The following is a 22,586-nucleotide window of genomic DNA, read 5'->3' on the forward strand; positions in this document are numbered from 1 at the left end:
TCCCTTTTTATACACTCTTCTTCACAACTACTTCTCTTCCTCGTTTTTGAATTAGGGTTTCCTTCTTTTTCTGTTTCTTCTTTTCTTTCACCTTAAACCCCCTTCCCCCAATCATCTACTCTACTAGCCGTTGCCCGTTGCCCTTCTCTTTCCCGCCACTTTCACTCTTATCCTAGCCGTTGCTCCTCCTTTTTCAAATTCCACCCGTTAGATCTGTGCTCCCTCTAAATTTTGACTCTTGTTTGCCGGGTTTGACTCGAAATGTCTGAGGTTCAAGCCGAGAAGAAAGTTGAAAAAGAGGACGAGAAGAAGGTAGCGAAGGGAGGAGAACTCTTGTTTTGTGGATCCACTTGTTGGGATTTGGTTGGTCGTCGTAAAGGTACTCTTGAAGGCAACTTGGTCTCCCCCACCCGCCTCCGCCCTCTCGTTGGTATTGACATCCGGTTCGTTGCCTCTGGTTGCGGTTAGTTTCACAGCTCATTTTCTGTATATAGACACGTATGAATGTACATACGCTGCTTTTTTTCTTAAACAAAACTTAAATAATGTTTCGTCAAAGTTGATGTTTTTCTCAAATTGGAAAGATATATAATTTTTATGTCCATTTGATTTATAGCATTATCTATTAGATAGTTTGTTTACTTATTGCTGATAGTTTTTACTGTGAATTGAGTTTTTATTTTATTTTTGTGTAAATGGTGTTGTAGTATCGTGTCATTGTGTGGCGTTAGATGTTGAAGGGCGTTGCTACACGTGGGGACGAAATGAGGCATGACATTATTAAACTCACCTTTGTATTGTTTTCTTATGTATATGTTTCAATACTCAGTGTTGTTCATATCTATTGATGAAACTTAGCTGTGTCTGTACAGAAGGGTCAACTGGGTCATGGGGATAAAATTCAGCGTGATAGGCCTACCGTTGTTTCCGAGCTTTCAAAGTAAGTTGCTGCTTTCTTAACTTAGTCAGTTTTGTTTGTATAGCTTTAATCCAGTAGAGTTGAGAAGCCTCCTTAATTCTACGCCTTTGTTAAGCATGGGCCGGGTTGTTCCTATCTTTAAGTCAACCTTTTTTATTACAATTTGTGTCCCCACTGATCATAGAATGGAGAAATAATTGACATCTTTCTTGCATGGGAGTGTAACATCTGAGCTAGTAGCTTCCTCTTAGCTTTATGGTTTCGGGAAAGACAACTTTGATTCATTCAGGATAGAGTTAAAAATAGTGATTTTTCTGTTTTTAACTTGTTGTATCCCAAAATCGGCAATTTTCTGTTAATTGTTAATCAATACAATTTTTAAGTCAGCGAATGTTTGAATATTCTAGGGCTAACATCTGATCCTTATTATCGTTTGTGCTGAAGGTACAAAATTACGAAGGCTGGAGCAGGGAGGAGCCACACTGTGGTGGTTACTGAAGATGGTCATTCCCTAGCCTTTGGTTGGAATAAACATGGGCAACTGGGTTCAGGTTCAGCAAGAAATGGTGAGTTCAGTTTTGTGAAGTTCGTTGTGTACAATGTTTCATCACAAACATATTTTTATCTAAGGAGTGAATTACCTTTTGTTATCGCATCATTGCGTTGCACTTCAAAGGAGAATGTGAATAGATTTATAATCTTTATACTGATTTATTTGTTTGTAGAAATTGAGGCATCTCCTGTTCGCTGTCTTGTATCTGAAGTGAAAAGTACTGCATGTGGGGCTGACTTTACTGTGTGGTTATCATCAGTTGAAGGAGCATCTATACTGTATGGTTGTATATTTGTTTTCATTCAGTTTCTTAATTTGTTAGCTGATAATATTCAGGCTTTTTGGCTTTTAATATTGTTGACTGCTCACTGATTTACTGAAAAATGTTTGGAGGTTTGTAGGACTGCTGGCCTACCACAGTACGGTCAGCTTGGGCATGGAACAGACAACGAGGTATGTGCATAGAAGTTTGTTTTTTATGCTCTCAGTAATTTATATTTTTCCATGTTCCCAGACCATATTACATAGTTCGGATGCCTTATGTTATCGTAACCTAATAGTTGATTTTCCAATAAATTATTGGATTTCTAGTTATTGGAGGGTAAAGTTTTAGTAATGGTATTGCTATAATGCTGTGGATGGCCAGTGGCAGTGAAAGGGTGGTGTTAAGTAACAATTCCAGATTAAACTTGCTAATGGGACTTCATATTTGTAAATCTTGACATAAGATCTTATGTGTTTGCAGTACAATACTAAGGATAGCTCTGTGAGGCTTGCTTATGAAGCTCAACCTCGCCCTAGAGCAATAGCTTCTCTTGCTGGAGAAACCATTGTCAAAGTTGCATGTGGAACAAACCACACAGGTTGACAATTAACATTTGTTCTCACTCTCTCTCTTGTTTTCCTTCAGAAAATTTCATGTATTTGTCTGTCTTGTTTTCTAATTTTATTTTGGCATCCAGTGGCTGTGGATTCAAAGGGCTATGTTTACACGTAAGTACACCCTTGTTTGATATCATTTGATACACTTATGCTTTATCTTTCTCCAGATATGTGATATGTGGTGACAACTAACTGTACATCTGTGCTGAAATTATGTTTAGGTGGGGCTTCGGTGGTTATGGGAGGTTGGTAATTGCTATCTCAAATAAGTTACCTTGATGGATGCATTTTGGGCTAAGGAAACATACCTTTTATTTAAGCAAATTTTTGGATTTGAATGTTTTTATCTGTTGTACGGATCATTCATATGATTTCTTTTTGCAATCTTGTAGGCTTGGACATAGAGAGCAGAAAGATGAGTGGGCCCCTCGTCGTGTTGACATCTTTCAGAGGCAAAATGTTCTGCCTGCTGATTCTGTCATTTCAGCTGGTTCTGTGAACTCTTCATGTACTGCAGGTATTGTATCTTACTAATATTTTAATTGAACACTACTTGGTTGGGAGCTTTTTACTCCCCTACCAAATCCTGTGATTATCACACTTTGTAAACTTCTTGGGCATGAATTAAACAAGTGCTGATTTCAAAAGGTTTGGAATTTGTTGCTTATATGTTTTCTGCAAGCCATTGCCTTTAGGAAATTAGCATTTAGTTTTGTTACTGATTCCCTTGTTTCCAGGTGGTGGACAGCTGTACATGTGGGGCAAATTAAAGAATAATGGTGATGACTGGATGTATCCTAAACCTCTCTTGGATTTAAGGTTATACTCTGGTTAATTTATTTTCAATGTACTCGTTGCTGTTTTTGTGTAGCCATAATTCTCACCATCATTCATTTACAATACCTACCTTCCTTTGTGTGAATCCTGGTTTGTGATTTTCTTCTCTTAGATTGTACTTTTTTTTTTTGGCCAGAGCGTGATTTAGTTATTAGTCTTTTCTTTTGGTGGTTTCAACTAAGCTACAAGTTAAGAACCATCTTTGAAGCCTAATATTCACTGTTCTTTTTCTTCTCTTTTTATTTTATTTTTATTTTTTTATAATTTTACTACTATTGATATTTTTTATTTCTGTTTGGCTGATGCAACCGATCTTTTATCAAGAATCCGCTCAGCGTAATTGTTATCTTTGATCAAGTCTTTCCTACTTTTGAATTTGCTATTTAGAGAGTTCTTATGTGTGATTTTCCCAAAAAAAAAAAAATCAGAGTTCTTACGTGTGATCTTACTTTTGCTTTAGTTCAAGTTGTAGCAGAGTGGTCTTGAAACAATATATCCTGTTATTTTCTAAAATTGTTTATCTCCATTGAGAGACCGTTGAGTGTAAATAAGGAATCTACTGATTACGTGCGGGATTGCAGTGGAGTTTCTACGGTTAAAGCAGAGATGTACCAAATTTGTTAAGCTGCTTCTTTGTGGAGTGAAGTAGACTTATGTTACTAGATACAATTTTTCAGTTATATTTGATCTGAATATATTACAAGGAATTTCAATTTTATCATTTTTTTTTTTTTTTTTTTTTCAATTGTCAATGTGTGTTGGTGAATATCTGTTGAAAAAGAGTTCAGCTGTCTTTATTGGTTGAGGATAGAGGTCTTGCACTTGTCTTCATTGTCCAGTGGTCTTTTTTTTTTTTTTTTTTTTTGGTGTTATGATCAATGTTCTGAAAACCAGACCGGACAATGACCCTTCAAGTGTCCGGTTTCCGGTTGGATTGTGTCGGTTGACCGTAATGTGTAAAATTACATTTTAGTCCCTGAAGGTTTAAAATTCATCAAAAACACCCCTTAATACTCCCTTAAGGTTTGAAATCTATCTAAAACACCCCTGTCATGCGAGAATTCTGGTGAGTGGTGACGCAGCGATGATCGACGGCCAATCGAAGCTGGAATCTTGGGGCTTTTGATGTGTAGGTGCCGACGACTCTGATGATGGTGCCAGGAGTTCCATCGCGCCGAAATCCGCGGAATCAACAAAAGAACTCTGACGGTCGCGTGAATTTAGGTGGACGGCGAGCGACGATGGCTGACGACGGCCACTGAAAATGGCAAGGTTTTGTAGTGGAGATGCCGTCAAGTCTAATGGCGGTGATTTCTCCCTCGATCGGTGCCGGATCTGGCGGATTCAACCGCGATTCCACTATTCTGGCGGTCCAACCGCGTCCAATCCGGTTAATGCATTAGCGCTTTTTTACGTATTCCGGACCGGAAATGTCGCTGGTCACCGGTCGAACCGGTCCGACCGGACGGTCCGGTCCGGTTTTCAGAACCTTGGTTATGATACTTGATGTGCTTGCTTGGGTACTATGAGTTTTTTATTGCACTAATACCGTTTACTCTTCTCTTCAGTGGTTGGAATTTACGTTGCATGGATTCAGGCAACATGCACCATTTTGTTGGTGCTGATTCCTCCTGCATTAGTTGGGGCCATGCTCAATATGGAGAGTTGGGATACGGCCCTAATGGACAAAAGTATGTGATCTTGCCATATTATGGCTTTATGTCTTTGAAGTTTATCCCTTTATTCTCTTAATATTCAATTTTGTGTTTATTGTTTTCAGGTCTTCAGCCATGCCAAAAAAGGTAGAGATTCTCGAGGCCATGCATGTTATGAGGTGGGTATTCGTTAGTATATTAATTATTATTAACACCTCTAATTCCCATTCTTAAAATTTATGTATGGACATGATTTTTTTTTCCTTTTTTTTCTTTTTCGGTAGTGTTGCATGTGGTTATGGCCATTCCATGGTTATAGTGGATAGAACAAATGTTGGTGACCGACTTGATCAGGTATTTCTTCTGTAATAGTTGATAGAACACATGTAATTGGCATTCTTTAAATGGCTTTCTTTGTGCTTTATGATGAAGTCTCTGGTTAAAAGTGCATGAATGCTTGTTAGCGCTATTATGGAAAGTAGAGTGCAATATTTTTATTCATCGCCTTGATATGGATAGGAGCAATGGTGCTTTATTAGACACTTAGTGAATTAGAGTTATAAAGCGTTATTTTTCAAGCATGAAAGGGCCTCATAGGTGTATGTTTAACTCAACCTCTTTTGGATTATTAAATTTCATTGTGGGTGAACCAAACTAGGCTTTGGATTCTGTTGGATTAATTATATATGTTCAAAGTTTTTATTTTGTAGCTGCTATTTGTTAATTTTGTTACTGATGTGGTGGGAGCTGTCTAATTTTTGTGTTTTTTACAGCTTGATATACATGACGGCAAAGCTTCTGGTGAAGGTAAGCTGATGTTAAGAGCTTCTGTATTTAGTCATTTGTCTGCCCCTTTATAGGAAGCAATGTTGCGGATTTGTGGCCAATACAAATTATGGGTTAAGGTGAGACACCTGGGTTGGTTGCGTTACTAATTAGGAATTACTCTTCCTGCAGTGAACGAGGAACCACAAAATAAAGCTCCAGTTTCCACAAAAAAGAGTGCTGCTAAAGCTTCTGATAAGTCCAAGAAGAGGAAAAAATCAAAAAGTTCTTCGGAAGAGGAAGAGGAAGAGGAGGAAGAGAACAGTGATGATGTAAGTGACGACAGTGAAGAAGAGGCTAATGGAGAGATGAACCATAAGAAACAGTCAGGTGGGAAGGGCTCTGGCAGAGGTCGAGGTAAGGGGGCTAATAGCGTATCAGAAGATGGAAAAGGTACAAGGCGTGGCCGGGGTCGCCCTCCTTCGGCAAATAAAAGCTCACAACCTACTCAGGGAAAAACCGGAAAGAGGGGACGCCCTCGTAAGTCATAACTTACATGCACCCTCTTTAAATCAGAAATTTTGTTCTCTCTATGTAGAGATGAAAGTTTACCTTGTTTTATACAGGCGGGGGAGTATTTGCGTTATTTTTTATCTTTTTTTTTGGTCAATTTATATTTTCAAACGCTTGCTCACCATCTTATTATGATTGGTTGTTGACAACAACATTACTGGACTAACTCTATAATTTGTCGTCAGGGAGAAGAAAATTGTTTCGAGTGCTTTTTGTACCAAAATTCATATTTCAAGGAAATTTTCTTATTGTTATACTCATTGCCACACTGAAACGAGGTGTTTGAAATTTTCTCGACTTTTATTCTGTTTATTTTCACCTTTTTACTTTTTATGTCCTGTTATTTGTTCGGATGACAGTAATGAGTAAACGGCAAAACTCTCAGAAGCATTGTTCAACCACTGTAAAATGGTGATTAATTAACATGCGGAAGAATAACCTTTTTTTATAAACTCTCGATTACACATGGTTCTCCAAATGGGTTTACATTAAACACTTCATGTGCTTAATGTTTCCCTGTTATGTATAGTGTATAGCCACTAGACACAGAGCATTTCTCCTGTGCACGGTAATACCTGCTAGAGGATCCAAATCTAAGTCTTCGTTCTTCATCCTAGATTCCATTTTCCAATCAAATTTGTAAGGAAGATTAGAAAGTCTCCACAATGGCAGTTCCCAAATGTATACCTGGGCAAATTTTCGACCAGCTCCGAATGGTAAGCTCAAAATGTTGCCCTTTAAAGTCAATAGGACTTCCAATGAATCTCTCTGGGTAAAATTCATCTGAGTTCTCCCAAACTTCAGGATCCCTTCCGACTGTCGATGCATTCACAAAGACCGAGTGTTTTAGCTGGAATTTCATACCCCTCTATAAGGCACTTTTCCGTTGTTTCTCTTGGAACTAAAAATGGATCCACCGAAAATGGATCCACCGGTTGTAATCTTAATGTCTCTTTAATTACAGCTCCAAGATAAGGGAGTTTCTGATAGTCATCTTCATCTACAAAACCTTTGTTTTTGTTATGCCTGGAAAAGTAGGACTGACGTAGAGCCCAGTCAGCATAAGTGGTCAGAGTCTAGGTAGATCCTGCAGCCATTCAGATGCGGCCACGTCGCGTGCTGGCGTAAGCAGCATGCTCCTGCCAGTGCAGTGGGTGCGCGCCAGACTGACGAAAGACTGGAGGTCGTCCACGTGTCCAATCCCTGCATAAAGCGAGGAGATCACGCGAGTAGGTGAATAACGGGCCGCAAAGGAGGATTTGCACGGTACCTGACCCCCTTTTTACGGATTCAGTAATGATTACTTCAATGTATCCCACTATAAATAAAGAGATTCTCTCCCGCTTGTGGATTGACTCATTCGTACTCTTGATTAGCTATTTTCTCTCTGTAGTAGCTCTCTCTCTCTCTCTCTCCCTCTCTCTCTCTTTCTCTCTCTCTCTCTCTCATTTGTACTCTCATCAGCTTGCTAGTCTATGACCTGATCCTTTAAATATAAATACAATATCAGTGGACGTAGGATTCGCTTGGTCAAGCATCCGAACCACTTCAAACATTGTCTTGTCACCATTTGCATTCTCAATCCCCTAATCACGTGTGTCTTCTGAGCCAACTCAGCATTTCACACGTTCGTTTAGTTGGTGTCAAAAGCATGCATCAACAGTTCGACGCTAGAAGGAGGGCCTGATTTAGTATTCGTCCTTCATCAGGAGAATCTCTGACTAATTGGTCCTACAACAACAAATGGCTCGCCGATTCGAACCTGAACGAACCAATCATGGTGCTGAGGAGATCCCCCAAGTGCAGGAGGACACTTCTCCCGGGGTGCCTTTGGTCCCACAAAATGTCGCGGGGGATATCCCTTCAAGTTCACAACTTGACCCTACCATCAGGAGCTACCTGGAGAGGTTCAACAATACTCTCCAAATGGTCAACCGAAGGTTGGACCGTTTGGACCAGGACGTGCCACCCAAATCAGCTGGGGTGGTGCAACCACCAAAAACGCCTGCAGGTCGTTTGAAAGCGCGGAGAAGGGTGATAGCCCAAGCCGCACGCACTGCAGCGTGTCAAAGGAAGGGTAAGCAAGTGGCAAACAACGAGCCTAAGGGCCCCAAAGGGTCGGTAAACACCGATCACGCCCCGGGTAGAATACCTATGGCGTTAAGACTCGGTGAAAGGTCGCAGCCTGAGCCGTCCCATGCCACGTCGCATGAACACCCCCATAAAAATGCTGGGCGGGACGATTCTCATCACCGCTAGAAAAACAATCTTGGTTGTCATCGTGCGGGAGCTTCCCACACTTTTTGGGGTGGTTTGTACCACCGCGGAGGTCGTGAAAATTTCCTGCACTGTTCATCGCCATCACACGACTCTAGCCAGCGTGTGTCAAGAGCAGCCGAAACTGCCGGTCGAGGCGAAGAGGAATCCGACCTCTGGACTTTCCTCAATCACAATCGCGAGGGTCGAACTTGCATGGGGGAAAGCAATCTCCAGATAGCTCCGCTGCCTCAGATTGAGGAGCTGCAGCGAGCTCTAGATCAGTTAAAAGCTCAGCAAAACGAGCAAGGGTAGGTCGTAGCAGTGTCTCCCTTTTCTCCGGCAGTATTAGCCGCCCTTCTCCCATCAAGATTTAGAATGCCTGATATGCGGGCGTTCGATGGAAATTCTGATTTGCAGGATCACTTGTATGAATTCAACGACCTGATGAAGCTTCACCAGGTTTTAGATTTGGCGAAGTGCCGTTGTTTGACAATAACCCTAACCTCTCATGCCAAACGGTGGTTTAGGTCGCTCCCAGTGGGGTCGATCAGTTCGTGGCCTCAGATGAGCACGACGTTCCTGATACATTTCCAAGCAAACCGAAAGTTCTCAATGCCTTTAAGCTACCTTAGTAACATAAGGCAAGAGAGGGATGAATCCCTCCAGTCTTACATCGATCGACTCCACAGAAAACTTAATAAGGTAGCTCACACTCCCGAAGAGTCTATTCGGACTCTCATCATAGCGGGATTTCGCCCACAGACCGACATGTGGAAAGAGCTACAGGCTGAGGATGATGTTTCCCTCACCCGCTTCTACAACCTTGCGGCGACGTGCCTCCGTATTCAAAACTTCGTAGCGGCACTCCACCGTCGCGACCTCGACGCTTCAGGTAGTGCCTCTAGTCAGGGGGAAAGTAAGAGAGTTGATCGCAGATAGGCTAATGACGATCAACGAAAAGGAAAGAAACCGCTGTACAAGCCCAAAAAGTCTTATGCTCCAGTTCCTCGTCGCGATCACGACAGAAATTAGTATATGCCTTTGAATGCATCTGTATCGGCTATTCTTGACAAGTCAGAAGAAGCCAGCCTGCTCGAAGAGCCCGAGCCCATGAAAAATCCCCCATCAGCCAGAAATAGTAAAAAATGCTATCGCTTTCATCGGGATAATGGGCATCACACCGATGAGTGCCGAGCTCTCAAACAGGCAATCGAAGACCTCATCAAGCAAGGGCATTTCAAAGAGTATATTGATGTTTCCACTCCCGTACAGGAGAAAAATCAAGGGGAACCAGGAAAGAAGCGTCGTGATTGCAAGGGTATCTACAGCGTCAGAATGATCTTTGGGGGATCATATGCTCGCGCAACCCATCACGACCCCATCAGTGTGATGAGCATGACGCGACGACCACTAAAGGTTCGTAAAGAGGAGGAGATTACCTTCTCCGAAAAGGATGCAGTTCGCCTGCATCATCCCCATGATGACGCTCTGGTGATCACACCCCTAATAGGACGCTTCGACGTCTACATAATGTTAATGGACAACGGAAGTGCTGTGAACATCCTGTTCCAGGCAACTTTCGAAAGAATGAACTTGGACGAGGCTGACCTGAAGCCCGCCTCGATCCCCCTATATGGTTTTACAAGAGACCACCTGATCCCCAAAGGAACGATCTCGCTTCTAGTCACGCTGGGTGACTTCGACGAGGTGATCAAGGTAACTGAGTTCTTAATAGTTGATTGCCCATCCGCTTTTAATGGTATCTTAGGGCGACCTCTGTTGAGAAATTTCAAGGCGGTCACTTCGATATACCATCTGAAGATGAAGTTCCTCACCCTGACAGGGATAGGGGAAGTTAGCAGATCACAGCGCGCATCTCGCGACTATTATGTTAGGGCAGTGCAGATGGCGTGCAAAGGGAAAGACATCTTGCGCGGCATTCCCCGACAAGCAATGGCGATCAGTTGGATCGAGCCGCAGCCTGGCCCAGCCGATGATCATATGGATCCTCGCATCCAAGAATGCCCTTCTAGTGGGCCAGTTGAGGACCTGTCTGAGGCGTTGGTTGACCAGAGCGAGCCGAGCACAATGTTAAGGATTGGGAGCAATCTCAACCCCCAACTCGACACCGAACTGACCAGCTTCCTCAGAGAGAATATCGATGTGTTCGCATGGTCACATGCATATATGGTCGGGATCAGCCCGAATATTATTTGTCATGCTTTGAACATCGACAGTGAAGCCAAGCCAGTTCGCCAGAAGAGAAGAGCGATGGATTCGGAACGATATGCTGCCTTGAAACTTGAGGTAGATAACCTCCTTCAGAACAAATCCATCCGAGCAGCGCTCTATCCAAGCTGGGTTGACAACTTGGTTCTAATAAAGAAGCCCAACGACAAGTGATGGACCTGTGTCGACTTCACCAACCTCAACAAAACATGCCCAAAGGATACTTTTCTCTTACCCAGGATTGACCAACTCATGGACGTCACCTCCGGGCACGAGTTGCTGAGTTTTATGGACGCGTACTCGAGATACAATCAAATTTCGATGTACGCATCGGACGAAGAGCATACATCCTTTGTTACAGATCGGGGGCTGTACTACTACAAAGTTATGCCCTTCAGCCTCACGAACGCTAGCGCAACTTACCAGCGGCTGGTTAATCGAATGTTCTCCGAGCAGATCGAGAAATCGATGGAGGTCTATATAGATGACATGCTGGTCAAGTCGCATGTTGCTTCAGATCACATAGCGCATCTCGCTGAGATGTTCGACATCCTCCGGAAATACAGAATGAAGCTAAACCCTCTCAAGTGTTCATTCGGAGTGTCCTCGGGAAAGTTCTTGGGATACATGGTTAACCAGAGGGGAATAGAGATCAACCCCGAAAAAATCCAAGCTCTCCTTGAAATGAAAAGGCCGACCAACAAAAAACAGGTCATGAGCCTCAATGGGCAAATCGCGGCACTCAGTCGTTTCATATCGAGGGCAACATATCACAGCTTGCCGTTCTTCAATGTTCTAAGGGCTAACAAAAAAATTGAGTGGACTCCCGAGTGTGAACAGACATTCCAGAGTATTAAAGAACACCTCGGGAAGCTGCCTCTTCTGTCCAAACCTCTCCCGCAAGAGATCCTCCTCTTGTATCTGTCCGTCTCTCAGTTCGCGGTCAGTGCAACCTTAGTTTGGGAAGAGGATAGGGTCCAATGGCTAGTGTATTACGCGAGCAAACGTCTGTTAGATGCCGAGATGCGGTATCTGAAAATGGAACGATTAGCTTATGCCCTGCTGATCGCTTCCAGAAAGTTGTGACCTTACTTCCACATCCATACGATCCATGTAATGACCAATTACCCGCTCAGGCCAGTCCTCCAAAAACCAGAGGCATCAGGCAAGTTGCTTAAATGAGCCATGGAATTAAGTCAGTTCGATCTGAAATACAGACTGAAAGCAATCATCAGAGGGCAGGCCGTCACCGATTTTATATCAGAATTCTCATATCATCCGATGAATGAGTCGAAGCAACAGCCCAGCGAAGTCATTTAAGAAACTGCTCAAAATCTATCGACCTGAAGCCTCAACGTCGATGGATCATCGAACAGAAAGAGAGCTGGGGCAGGTCTCCTCCTCTTGAGTCCCGAAGGGGCTCGCATTCAGGTCATCCACTGAAGCAGAATATCGAGCTCTTGCCAATGCAGCCTCTAAGATGTCATGGCTTCTCTCATTATTCAAGGAACTTGGTCTGACTTTATCTGGACAACCCAAGCTGCTCTGTGACAATTTAGGTGCAACTCATCTGAGCTTTAATCCAGTGCAGCACTCTCACATGAAACACATTCAGATTGATCTTCATTTTGTCAGAGATATGGTTCAACGTGGGGTTCTAACTGTTCATCATGTTAACACAAAGGACCAGTTGGCTGATCTTCTTACCAAAGGTCTCTACCGTCAAAAGACAGAATTTCTCCAAGCCAAGATAGGCTTAGCCGATGGTAGCTCTATCTTGCAGGGGTGTATAACAGAAGTATCCTCCAACAAAGAGTATCTCTTCAAAACAAGCAACAAATATGACTGCAAATTCTTAGCACTCAATCAAGGATGTACCAGCTAACATTTTCCATGTTTATAGTTTATACTCTGCAATTGATGGCCTTGATTCTAGGATACTTACTTAGAATAGCTCCTGTTAAAGTGTATATATTCCCTCATATGAGTACTTGTAATGTGTGTGTAATACCATTGAAAAACAGAGCAGTAATATTGAATTGTGAAACTTTCAAAACCTTATCAAACATACCATATCCTGTGTCTTCAACACCTCTTTAGCCATTTTTGCTGATGAAACTAATATGATTGGCACCGAACCAAGACGCAAGGAGATGAAGGGGCCATACTTTTGAGAGAGTCTCCACGCATTCTTAGGGTTTGAACCATCAAACTGGTGCAAATTGCCAATTAAGGGAAGACCCTGAGGGCCAGGTGGGTGTTTTTTGTCTTTGGAGAAGAAACAAGAGGAAGATAGGAAGAAGCAGAAGGATGATTAGCAATGCCACTGTGTCTTTCAATCACACAGCAAATGCAAAACCGAAACCTCAATAAATTGACTTCAGAGGTGATCAATAATTAGATTTTAATGTATTTCTATTGATTGTATTAATAGAGTCCGAAGGGTGGTGGAAGAGTGGGATCTTCCCATTGATTGTATTAATGTTGGTACTTGACGATGGTCATGCTTATAGGTTCGTGGCCTCTGTGTATGGAACAGCTTGGGTTATGAAGGATGCTAGAAAAATGATGCTTAATATTCATACGGAGGATTTTCTTTGGATGTATACAATCTGTATTATTCTCAATGTTGTTTATTGGGGGGTGTGGCCTTGCTATATGAATTACCAGAACGGGTCTGTATCTGTATCTTGTGTGGAGCTATAAGCAGACCTCAAGAAATCTGGGATCATGAAGCAGGGGTGATTTCGTGGCACTATTTCAATACTTGGTGCCAGTTCTGGTGGTACATGGGGGTTACCAGGAGGATAGGGCCCCTTCTTCTTTCTGTTTTTTATGTCAGTAACCTTTTTGTATGCAGCAATATCCTCTGGAAAACGCAGCAGAATTTTCGTCCTGTTTGTACCTGGCAGCAGCAGACCCCTACAGTTTCCCTCCTTAATCAGGTTACGTTTGGTAGTAGCCTGCTGATAAAGAAACATACAGCTCACTGGAATTATACGTATAAAAGTATAGGAGGAAGTTTAGTTGTCTTTTCCAGGATTTCTGCTAAGCAAGCAGATTGGCTATTGGAAGGAAGAATGGCAGTGTCAATGTGAGTTCTAAGCTTCCAGCTACGGCTTGGATAGGTGGCTTTGAGGCTTTGTTTTCCTTCTCCTTATTCTCGGGTGGGCAATTTTGATGATGCTGCCCCTATTCTCTGTCTTTACTGCTTTGAATGTAGGCTGTCGTTTTGTGCTGCTTGTTTAGATCCTTTGGGTTTTTGTAATTGCTTGGTAGATTGTAAGGATACTTTGTGCAGATTCCTTTTTTCTTGGTTATAGGCCTTGTTTTTTTGGCTGGAGGTTCCTTTTGTATAGGCCTTTTCATGATTGTGGTGGGTTTCTCTTGAAGTGCAAATCCGTGATCACCTTGTTTTTTTTGTGTAGGTTGGTAACTTGGTATCTTGGGTCTGTCCAAGGTACTTGCTTTAGTTTAGGGATGATTCCTGTCTCTTAGGTTGTACTTTTTATTTTATTTTTGTAAAATTTCCTTTACCCAAAAAATTCAAAATACATATGTAGCACTTTTAAAACGTTAGGAAAACCTAATTTATAGCATTTATAAAGTATAAGCTAAAATCATTTTATATATTCAACAATTGCATTTTATTACACTTATTGAAAGTTCATTTATAACTTTTAATAAGTGCAAAAAATAATTAATAATAATGATGTTTTGCTTACAACTTAGTCATACAGTATGATAAAAATTATACAAAATTTATTTAAAATGACTATTTTGTCCTTTGTTTTTTGCTGTATGACTCAATTATAAACATAACATTACTCAATTAGTAATAACAAGTTTTAAGTGTTACCAAAACCTTATTTTTTAGTAAAATGGGCTGCAATATCATATTCATTAATGTTACTGTTTATCTTTGGTAACATTTTTTACGGCAATACATTTTTTACATATTACCGTAGAATAATTTTGTTGTAGTGAGTATACATTTAAATTATTTATATACTAGTATACATTTGAACTTTATATAAGATATTTATAGCTTCTACTACTGGATCAAGCGTATCTTTTGTGGTTTAGCCTCTTAAGATCACCATATCTAGGGTGCAACTCAAAATATTTTTCACAAAATTTTCACTAAATAAAGGAATTGTCATGTGACTCCGGATTAGTTAATATTATGTTAAAAAATTTGATTCCATCCAACTTCACATCTGACTTCTCCTGCTGGCTTTCATCATGGCTCTACGATTCTTCATTAGGAAGGTCATGGCCCAAACAAGAGTAGCTGTACTTGTATCTGTGCCATCAATAAATACATTCTGCAATATAGGAGATGAGGCATGTTAATTGTATTTGAAGCTAATTAAAATATATAGCATATATGAAAATCAAATAAAGTTGAGAATTGCATTAGGAAAAATAAAGACCATGACACTGCTTGATGTGATCCTCAGTGAGGTCAATTTTAAGTCCACGCTCTTTTCGTAATTACAGTAGAACATCAATTATATCCTGTCGATCAATCTTAGTGTTCTTGGATTCTAAATGCTCTTCATAGTTCCTCGTAAAATTTGTCAAGTGCCTTAAGTTGTTATGGAGGCGACGTGTCAATCCTGTGAGTTTGTTAACCCAGCCTAATAAGGAAAATATCTGAAAAGAAGAAGCTTACAAACAAGACCTGACTTTCATTAATAGACCATGGAATCTACTTCTTTCAATTCCTTCTTCCTCGTACCTCTTTCCGAAACCAACTCTACAAATAATGGCACTTCTAAGAGACACCATGTGCTCACTCAAGTTGACTGGTTTAGAAGCAACATAGCTTTGACATCTTTTCCACATAAGAGAAACTTTATCTTCTCGAATGGGAAGAAATTGTTGCACTTTATTTGGGTTGAAGAGATGAATAACTCATAGTTTCTCATCTCTCTCCAGTAATCATAGTACGGTGAAAATACTAAGTCTAAGCCATTGTAAGATAATTTTTGCTGACCAGTATGGCAGGTCTACTACACATACCATCCAAGGTACAAGGCGTGGCCGGGGTCGCCCTCCTTCGGCAAATAAAAGCTCACAACCTACTCAGGGAAAAACCGGAAAGAGGGGACGCCCTCGTAAGTCATAACTTACATGCACCCTCTTTAAATCCGAAATTTTGTTCTCTCTATGTAGAGATGAAAGTGTACCTTGTTTTATACAGGCGGGGGAGTATTTGCGTTATTTTTTATCTTTTTTTTTGGTCAATTTATATTTTCAAACGCTTGCTCACCATCTTATTATGATTGGTTGTTGACAACAACATTACTGGACTAACTCTATAATTTGTCGTCAGGGAGAAGAGAAATGTTTCGAGTGCTTTTTGTACCAAAATTCATATTTCAAGGAAATTTTCTTATTCTTATACTCATTGCCACACTGAAACTAGGTGTTTGAAATTTTCTCGACTTTTATTCTGTTTGTTTTCACCTTTTTACTTTTTATGCCCTGTTATTTGTTCGGATGACAGTAATGAGTAAACGGCAAAACTCTCAGAGGCATTGTTCAACCACTGTAAAATGGTGATTAATTAACATGCGGAAGAATAACCTTTTTATAATGATTAATTTCAAGTAACAACCGTTAAATGTTGAAGGACGAAAATGCCGCTTTTTTAAAATTAATTGAGGTAACTGATAAGGTACATTTTTGACAAACCAAAGGGATGAAGATGAACCTCCCGATTTAAAGTTAATGTCATATACTACGGAATTTATATGATTTATATTGTAAGAACTAAGAAGCGTTGTTCATCCTAGCTACTGTATTATTAATTAACGAACTCAAACCAGTTATCAACAATATTGTTGACGACCACTCCTCTATCAACGAAAATGATCAGTAGGTGAAACTATTGCTGCTATAAATATGCATGTAGAAAAACCATATTTATTAGTTACAAAGCCATTGACATCTATTACACAGAAATATAATTACAAGGATTATCATTAAGCATTATTATAACCTTCGAGCTGCAGTCCTGCGGAATCGATTACACAGGGTTCTCCCAAACTTCAGGATCCCTTCCGACTGCCGATGCATTCACAAAGACCGAGCGTTTTAGCTGGAATTTCAAACCCCTCTATAATGCACTTTTCCGTTGTTTCTCTTGGAACTAAAAATGGATCCACCGAAAATGGATCCACCGGTTGTAATCTTAATGTCTCTTTAATTACAGCTCCAAGATAAGGGAGTTTCTGATAGTCATCTTCATCTACAAAACCTTTGTTTTTGTTATGCCTGGAAAAGTAGGACTGACGTAGAGCCCAGTCAGCATAAGTGGTCAGAGTCTAGGTAGATCCTGCAGCCATTCAGATGCGGCCACGTCGCGTGCTGGCGTAAGCAGCATGCTCCTGCCAGTGCAGTGGGTGCGCGCCAGACTGACGANTTTTTTGTCTTTGGAGAAGAAAGAAGAGGAAGATAGGAAGAAAGAGAAGGATGATTAGCAATGCCATTGTGTTGTATGTTTCAATCATACAGCAAATGCAAACCAGAACCTAAATAAATAGACTTCAGAGGTTATCAATAATTAGATTTTAATGTATTTCATCAATATTTAAGGCTGTTAGGTCAAATTATTTATTTATTTATTTATTTTTGTTGTGATCGGGTTCGGGCAGCTTGCATGCACCTCAACTAATCTTTCAGGACTGTGAAGTTGACAACCAGATAAATCCTTTCAGTGGCCACCGCTATCAACAATCTAAATAGATCGAATTCAGAATCTCTTGAGTAATACACTAAAAAGTTTTAGTTGATCACTGGACCACCCAATGATGATTAAATTATTTCAATCTTACTATTGGTGTTTTATATTTTTATCAATAAATTTTTTTATATTAATATAAAATATTACAAATTTTTCAATGTGGGAAAGGATTTATTTTAAAGCTATCTAAAAGGATTTCTTCTTTTTTGTTTTTGGCATATGTGTACAGTAGTAATTTTAATATATATAGTTTTTATTAAATTAGGTTTGAGTGTATTTCAATCTATAATAATACATGTGAATATTACTTGTCGTATATTAAAGTTGTACTGTTACATAAATATTTTAAGCTGTTAGGTCAAATTATTTGATTCGCACTATCGGCGTTTTATATTTATATCAATAAATAAAGCTGCTATCAAATCTCAACGTAACAACACAGTCGCAGAGAAAATTAAAAAAATATTGTGAAATCTTTTACCAATATCTTACGATATCATTCTAAACTAGTCGATTGTATATGCTGTATGCATCACCTATTTTCTCTGCTATAAATTAAACCTGGGTATATGAAGATGTCTTCTTTCATGATTTTGTTGAAAGTTTAAACAGTATCTTTACCATATAGTTTTCTTGGTAGGAACCGAACAATTAATTCAATATTTAAACAATTGGTTCCTTTATTTGGATGCTGAATTTATACAGTAAAACATTAATCTAATCAATTTGATTTCAATTTATCAAAACGACGAAACCCATATATATAATCGAAGAGCAATGAAGTTGATGTTCCTCCAACTTTTTCCCATGAAGTTTGACAATTAAATATATCGAAAATAAGAACACAAACGCTAGATGATCAACATGTGTAGCGTGCATATATAGTTCACCATGAATCAATGAATGTAATCAAGTAATTATATTCAATTTTCAATCAATTGAAGGGAATCTTTTGATAGAAGCAAATCCCGCATCAGCTGGACAGGATCCTTGGGTTTAGCCATGTCTCTTAATATCACCATCTCCAGGGTTCAACTCAAAATATTTACAAAAAATTTCAGTATAATAAATGAATTATCATGTGACTCCGAGATTACCCAATAATTATGATCATTAAATATTTAGTACTTATACATTAATTAATTTCAAATGAACATGTTGTCATCGTATTGGCCACCACGTGGTGACATAGTTGCCGACTTCGATACCGAGCGTACGGCTTACAATGATAATACGTTTTATATATGGAGAATATTATAGGTTTATTGTTTAACTATAATATATGAAACCTTATATATATTAAAAGAGACACAACCTCTTTTTGCCTACATAGACATTTTTAAAATAGATAGTTAATTCCTTTTATTTTTCAAATTTTTGTATAACACGCAATATATGTGTCTAACCCTTGTTAATATATTAACGAGATCTCTGATAAGAGCTTGAAAATACACATTTAGTTAGTGGTTTTTGGGGGATTAATTGTGGGAAATTATGCTTAATTTGGTAAAGTTACTTAATATTTTCATAATTGCCTTTTACAGGATCACGGGTGTTTTTGAGTGTTTTTCAGGTCACTAGTACTTAAATGTTATGCTCGGATGAAGAATCATGTTTGCAACGGAATGAGTGACAAGTGAAAACAAACGGATCAAGAATCGGAGTTGAATTAAAGAAGTTATGGAAGTTGAAGTAAAGAGAAGATTCTAAATTACGTTCCAGCTTGCGTATGCCTCGGTATTTTGAGAATATATTGAGCTGTAGAACTCAGATTAAGACGATTCTTAAACCGTTGGAAAACTGATTTAAAGGGCTATATTTCATACGTTTACAACTTTTCCAAATTCCATCGTTATTAAGTTCAAATATAAATATCTTTGAAGAATAGTGGAATGATACGGGAAAAGGGTAGCAGCTATTGTGCCGTGGCATAGTGCCGCGACACACTTTTTCCAGTAGCTACTGTGCCGCAGCACAGTGCCACGGCACAGTCACGGAAGTTACTAACTTGTTATCCGTTTTTAGGTAGGAGAATAGGGTTAAGGGTTCTAAATCAAATAGAATTAAGGAAAAACAAACCCTAACCCTTGTGGGATATAAATAGAAGTCTTTTAGCATTATTTAAGGGATTCTTGGGTGAGAAGAAAGGGAGAAAAATCTGGAGAGAAGAGAAGTAACAGATATTCTGGAGCTTTGATTCACAATATAGAGAAGTTTTCCTTATTCTTTTTTTGTAAACTCATGATGAATGTTTTAATAAAGATGATTGTTTCTTTCATGTTTGTTATGAACTAAATTTATTCTCTAGGGCTAGGATGTAGCCCAATCTCTTAATTATGTATTGATCTTTGATTGTTAATGTTTATTAAGAATTCTTCCTAAGTTTTACTATTATTCCTAATGCTTTTGATTCTTAAGGGCCCAAGAATTGAATGAACTAATGGACTAAGTTGAGATCGAGAGATGATACTTAGTTGGTCTATGGTAGTAAAACCATAGGTTGAGCGAAACGCTAGAGATAGGTTACCGCGACTTGTGAGGTTTTGGTAAACTCTATAGAGCGTAATGATCTCCAATTGCTTAAATCTGATTAGAGATAATCTAGGTTAATAATTAGGGGTTAATTTGATAATTGTTTGAAAGAAAGTTATTGGAAATTTAGGGAGTTTGACTTGTTAAAAGAGCTTAATAAAATTAGTATAAGAGATCGATATATATGAATAAGAGTTGGTGTGAAGTCTATGCCCTAGGTCTAGTCATCTTATTTTTACCCAAAGGTTTATTTTAATTGTTCTCTATTCAGTTTTCTTTTTAATTTCAATTGTTAATTTTATTTAATTTAGATTCTTCTTTCATAAAATTTGGATTGATCAAATAGTAATATGATAGTTTAATTGGTAATTGATAATAGTAATTCCCTTGGGTTCGATATCCGTATTTATATACTTTATTATTTGCACGATTTTGTACACTTACGAAAATCAACAACAATCTCCTTCTAATATAACAATGAGTTAGTGTATTTAATATATAATGTAGTGGGCAAATTAAATTCATTTTATAATTTGAGGAAAATACATTCAAATTAAGGGTCAGTTTGGTATTGTTGTGACTCATTAAACAATTGTATGGGCAAAAAATTGTTTTGCATTTGACGAGCCCCGATAACAAAATAAACATGTCACGACTTAAGGCCTTAACCCAACTCTGGTTAGGCTTACGCTTAAAATCACCTTGTGAGCTGCCCACTCTATGAGTTGGGTTATCCTATGAGTTAAGCTAAATTGGATTATCGGCCCACTAGCATACAACAGTCCATAAATAGGAAATCAGAATCATATTCTATTTCCTCTTCTGTTAAGATCATGAATCTTACTGAAACTAGTAAGCCCAATATGATAAGGATAAGAAATCATCTTTCTTTCTTGAAAGGGATTATCTCCCAAAGTAGGACTTAGTGTCATACTAGGATTCCAACCCCTTGAGTTCGCTATAAAAACAAAAGCTTGCCCTCTCATTATAGAACAATTTCCAATACTCAATCTCGACTACTCAAAACCACCTACTTGCTCCTAGGAGTGTTCAAAAGCGGTTAACCGGCTTTTTTGAACCGAACCGGTTTTTCAATTCGGAAAAATTCCCAAACCGAAATCGAACCGGTTTTCCCCATTTTTTTTTATAAAACTTATTTTTTTTATTTTTTCCTAAATTAAATTGTAAATATAAATAATACATATCTAAATAAAAATTAAACATTCATACATATCTATTGAACGCTACTACCAATACATTAAAAATATTATTATTATTTTATTTAATATATAATATATAATATTTTTATTTATTTAATATATAATATTATTATTTTATTTAATATATAATTTTTATTTTTATTTTTAAAACCGGTTCAAAAAAAGGTTTCGGTTAACCGCTTTTTATTTTTTCCTGATCCGAAAATTCGGTTTTTTGAATTTTTTGAACCATAACCTAACCTTTTTTTTGGTTAACCGGTTTTCCGGTTTGGTTAACAGTTCGGTTCGGTTTTTGCATTTTTTTGAACACCTCTACTTGCTCCCGAGAACCTGACACCTTCGCTGTAGTCTTGGCCTCAGACAAAACTCCCAGTAATCATTCTTTCTCTTAATTCTTATTAAATGTCTTCTTTCAGCCTTCTTCATCCCAGGCGGCATTTCCCAATCAACTTTGTAAAGAAGATTAGCAAGTGCCATTAAAATTCCTGGGAACGCAAATTCTTCGTCCAGCACCAAATGGTATTAGCTGATAGCTCAAAATGTTGCCCTTTAAAGTCAATAGAACTTGCGATAAATCTCTCACGGTAGAATTCATCTGGGTTTTTCCCAGGCTTCAGGATCTCTTCCTATTGCCCATGTATTCACAAAAATGAGTCTTATAGATATTTCATACCCGTCTCAGGGTAACGTATGTTTGAGATTAACTGTGTTCATATCTCAAAGTCCCACCACCCCTTTAATCGCATTTGTCAAAGTACCATTTAAATTAAAGGGTTAAAATTGACTTTTCTTTTCTTTATTATTATTATTTTTTTAAAGAAAATAGTTTGTGCCTTATTCATTACTCTAAATTTTTCGTGTATATGTATACCGAAAGCTTTCAATTTTAAGAAACCATTCAACATGTAGTAGGCATTGCATCACTTTCAATTTTAACTCATCTTTAAAGAACACAAAATTTTAGCGGTCTGTATCGTTGCAATGTCGTTTATCCCCTATATTATATAATAACAGAAAACCATCCTTAATAATAGAAGATTTAAATATTATAGGTGCGTGTTTTAGTATTTTAGATAGTATTTTTGAAAAAGTAAGAGTTGGGTGGGAATAACAAGGTATAATTTAAAAATTAACAAAAACACTCTATAGGTTTGTTAATTTACTAAACACCCTTGTAATAAAAACATTAAAAATTATAAAAATACCCCTACCCATCCATTAAATACTGGCTACCACCCTTGGAGGATGGCCACAGTTGCCATATCGGTTGGATATGGCTGGTCGTGCGCCGAGATGGCCATTTTCGGCCAGATCTATGACTAGATATGACCATTGACGGCCAGACAAAAAGATGGTCAACGACAGTCATATCTAGGTCGTCGTTGACAACTAGCTACGGCCGAAGATC

General features: G+C 38.7%; 1 protein-coding gene and 1 pseudogene across 2 annotated transcripts; one reads left to right on the top strand and one right to left on the bottom strand.

Annotated features, from left to right (window-relative positions):
* The first annotated feature begins 8 nt into the window (after positions 1 to 8).
* On the top strand, positions 9 to 15,862 carry LOC116145972 (protein RCC2). 2 transcript variants are annotated; one of them, XM_031431393.1, is made up of 17 exons: positions 9 to 463; positions 708 to 769; positions 873 to 940; positions 1,364 to 1,485; positions 1,645 to 1,750; positions 1,874 to 1,925; positions 2,218 to 2,335; positions 2,435 to 2,465; positions 2,576 to 2,599; positions 2,747 to 2,871; positions 3,092 to 3,173; positions 4,760 to 4,882; positions 4,972 to 5,025; positions 5,131 to 5,200; positions 5,620 to 5,653; positions 5,804 to 6,064; positions 15,709 to 15,862. In XM_031431393.1, the coding sequence occupies exons 1-17, from the start codon at positions 262 to 264 to the stop codon at positions 15,804 to 15,806; spliced, it is 1,632 nt and encodes a 543-aa protein (XP_031287253.1). In that variant the 5' UTR covers positions 9 to 261; the 3' UTR covers positions 15,807 to 15,862. The 2 variants fall into 2 exon arrangements, with proteins under 2 accessions (XP_031287253.1, XP_031287252.1); XM_031431392.1 differs by lacking the exon at positions 15,709 to 15,862 and having other exon boundaries at positions 5,804 to 6,458.
* On the bottom strand, positions 6,704 to 15,024 carry LOC116145966 (annotated as a pseudogene).
* Positions 15,863 to 22,586: the final 6,724 nt, after the last annotated feature.

The sequence above is a fragment of the Pistacia vera genome, unplaced genomic scaffold (genome assembly GCF_008641045.1).
Source record: "Pistacia vera cultivar Batoury unplaced genomic scaffold, PisVer_v2 Contig470, whole genome shotgun sequence".
Taxonomy (NCBI): Eukaryota; Viridiplantae; Streptophyta; class Magnoliopsida; order Sapindales; family Anacardiaceae; genus Pistacia; species Pistacia vera.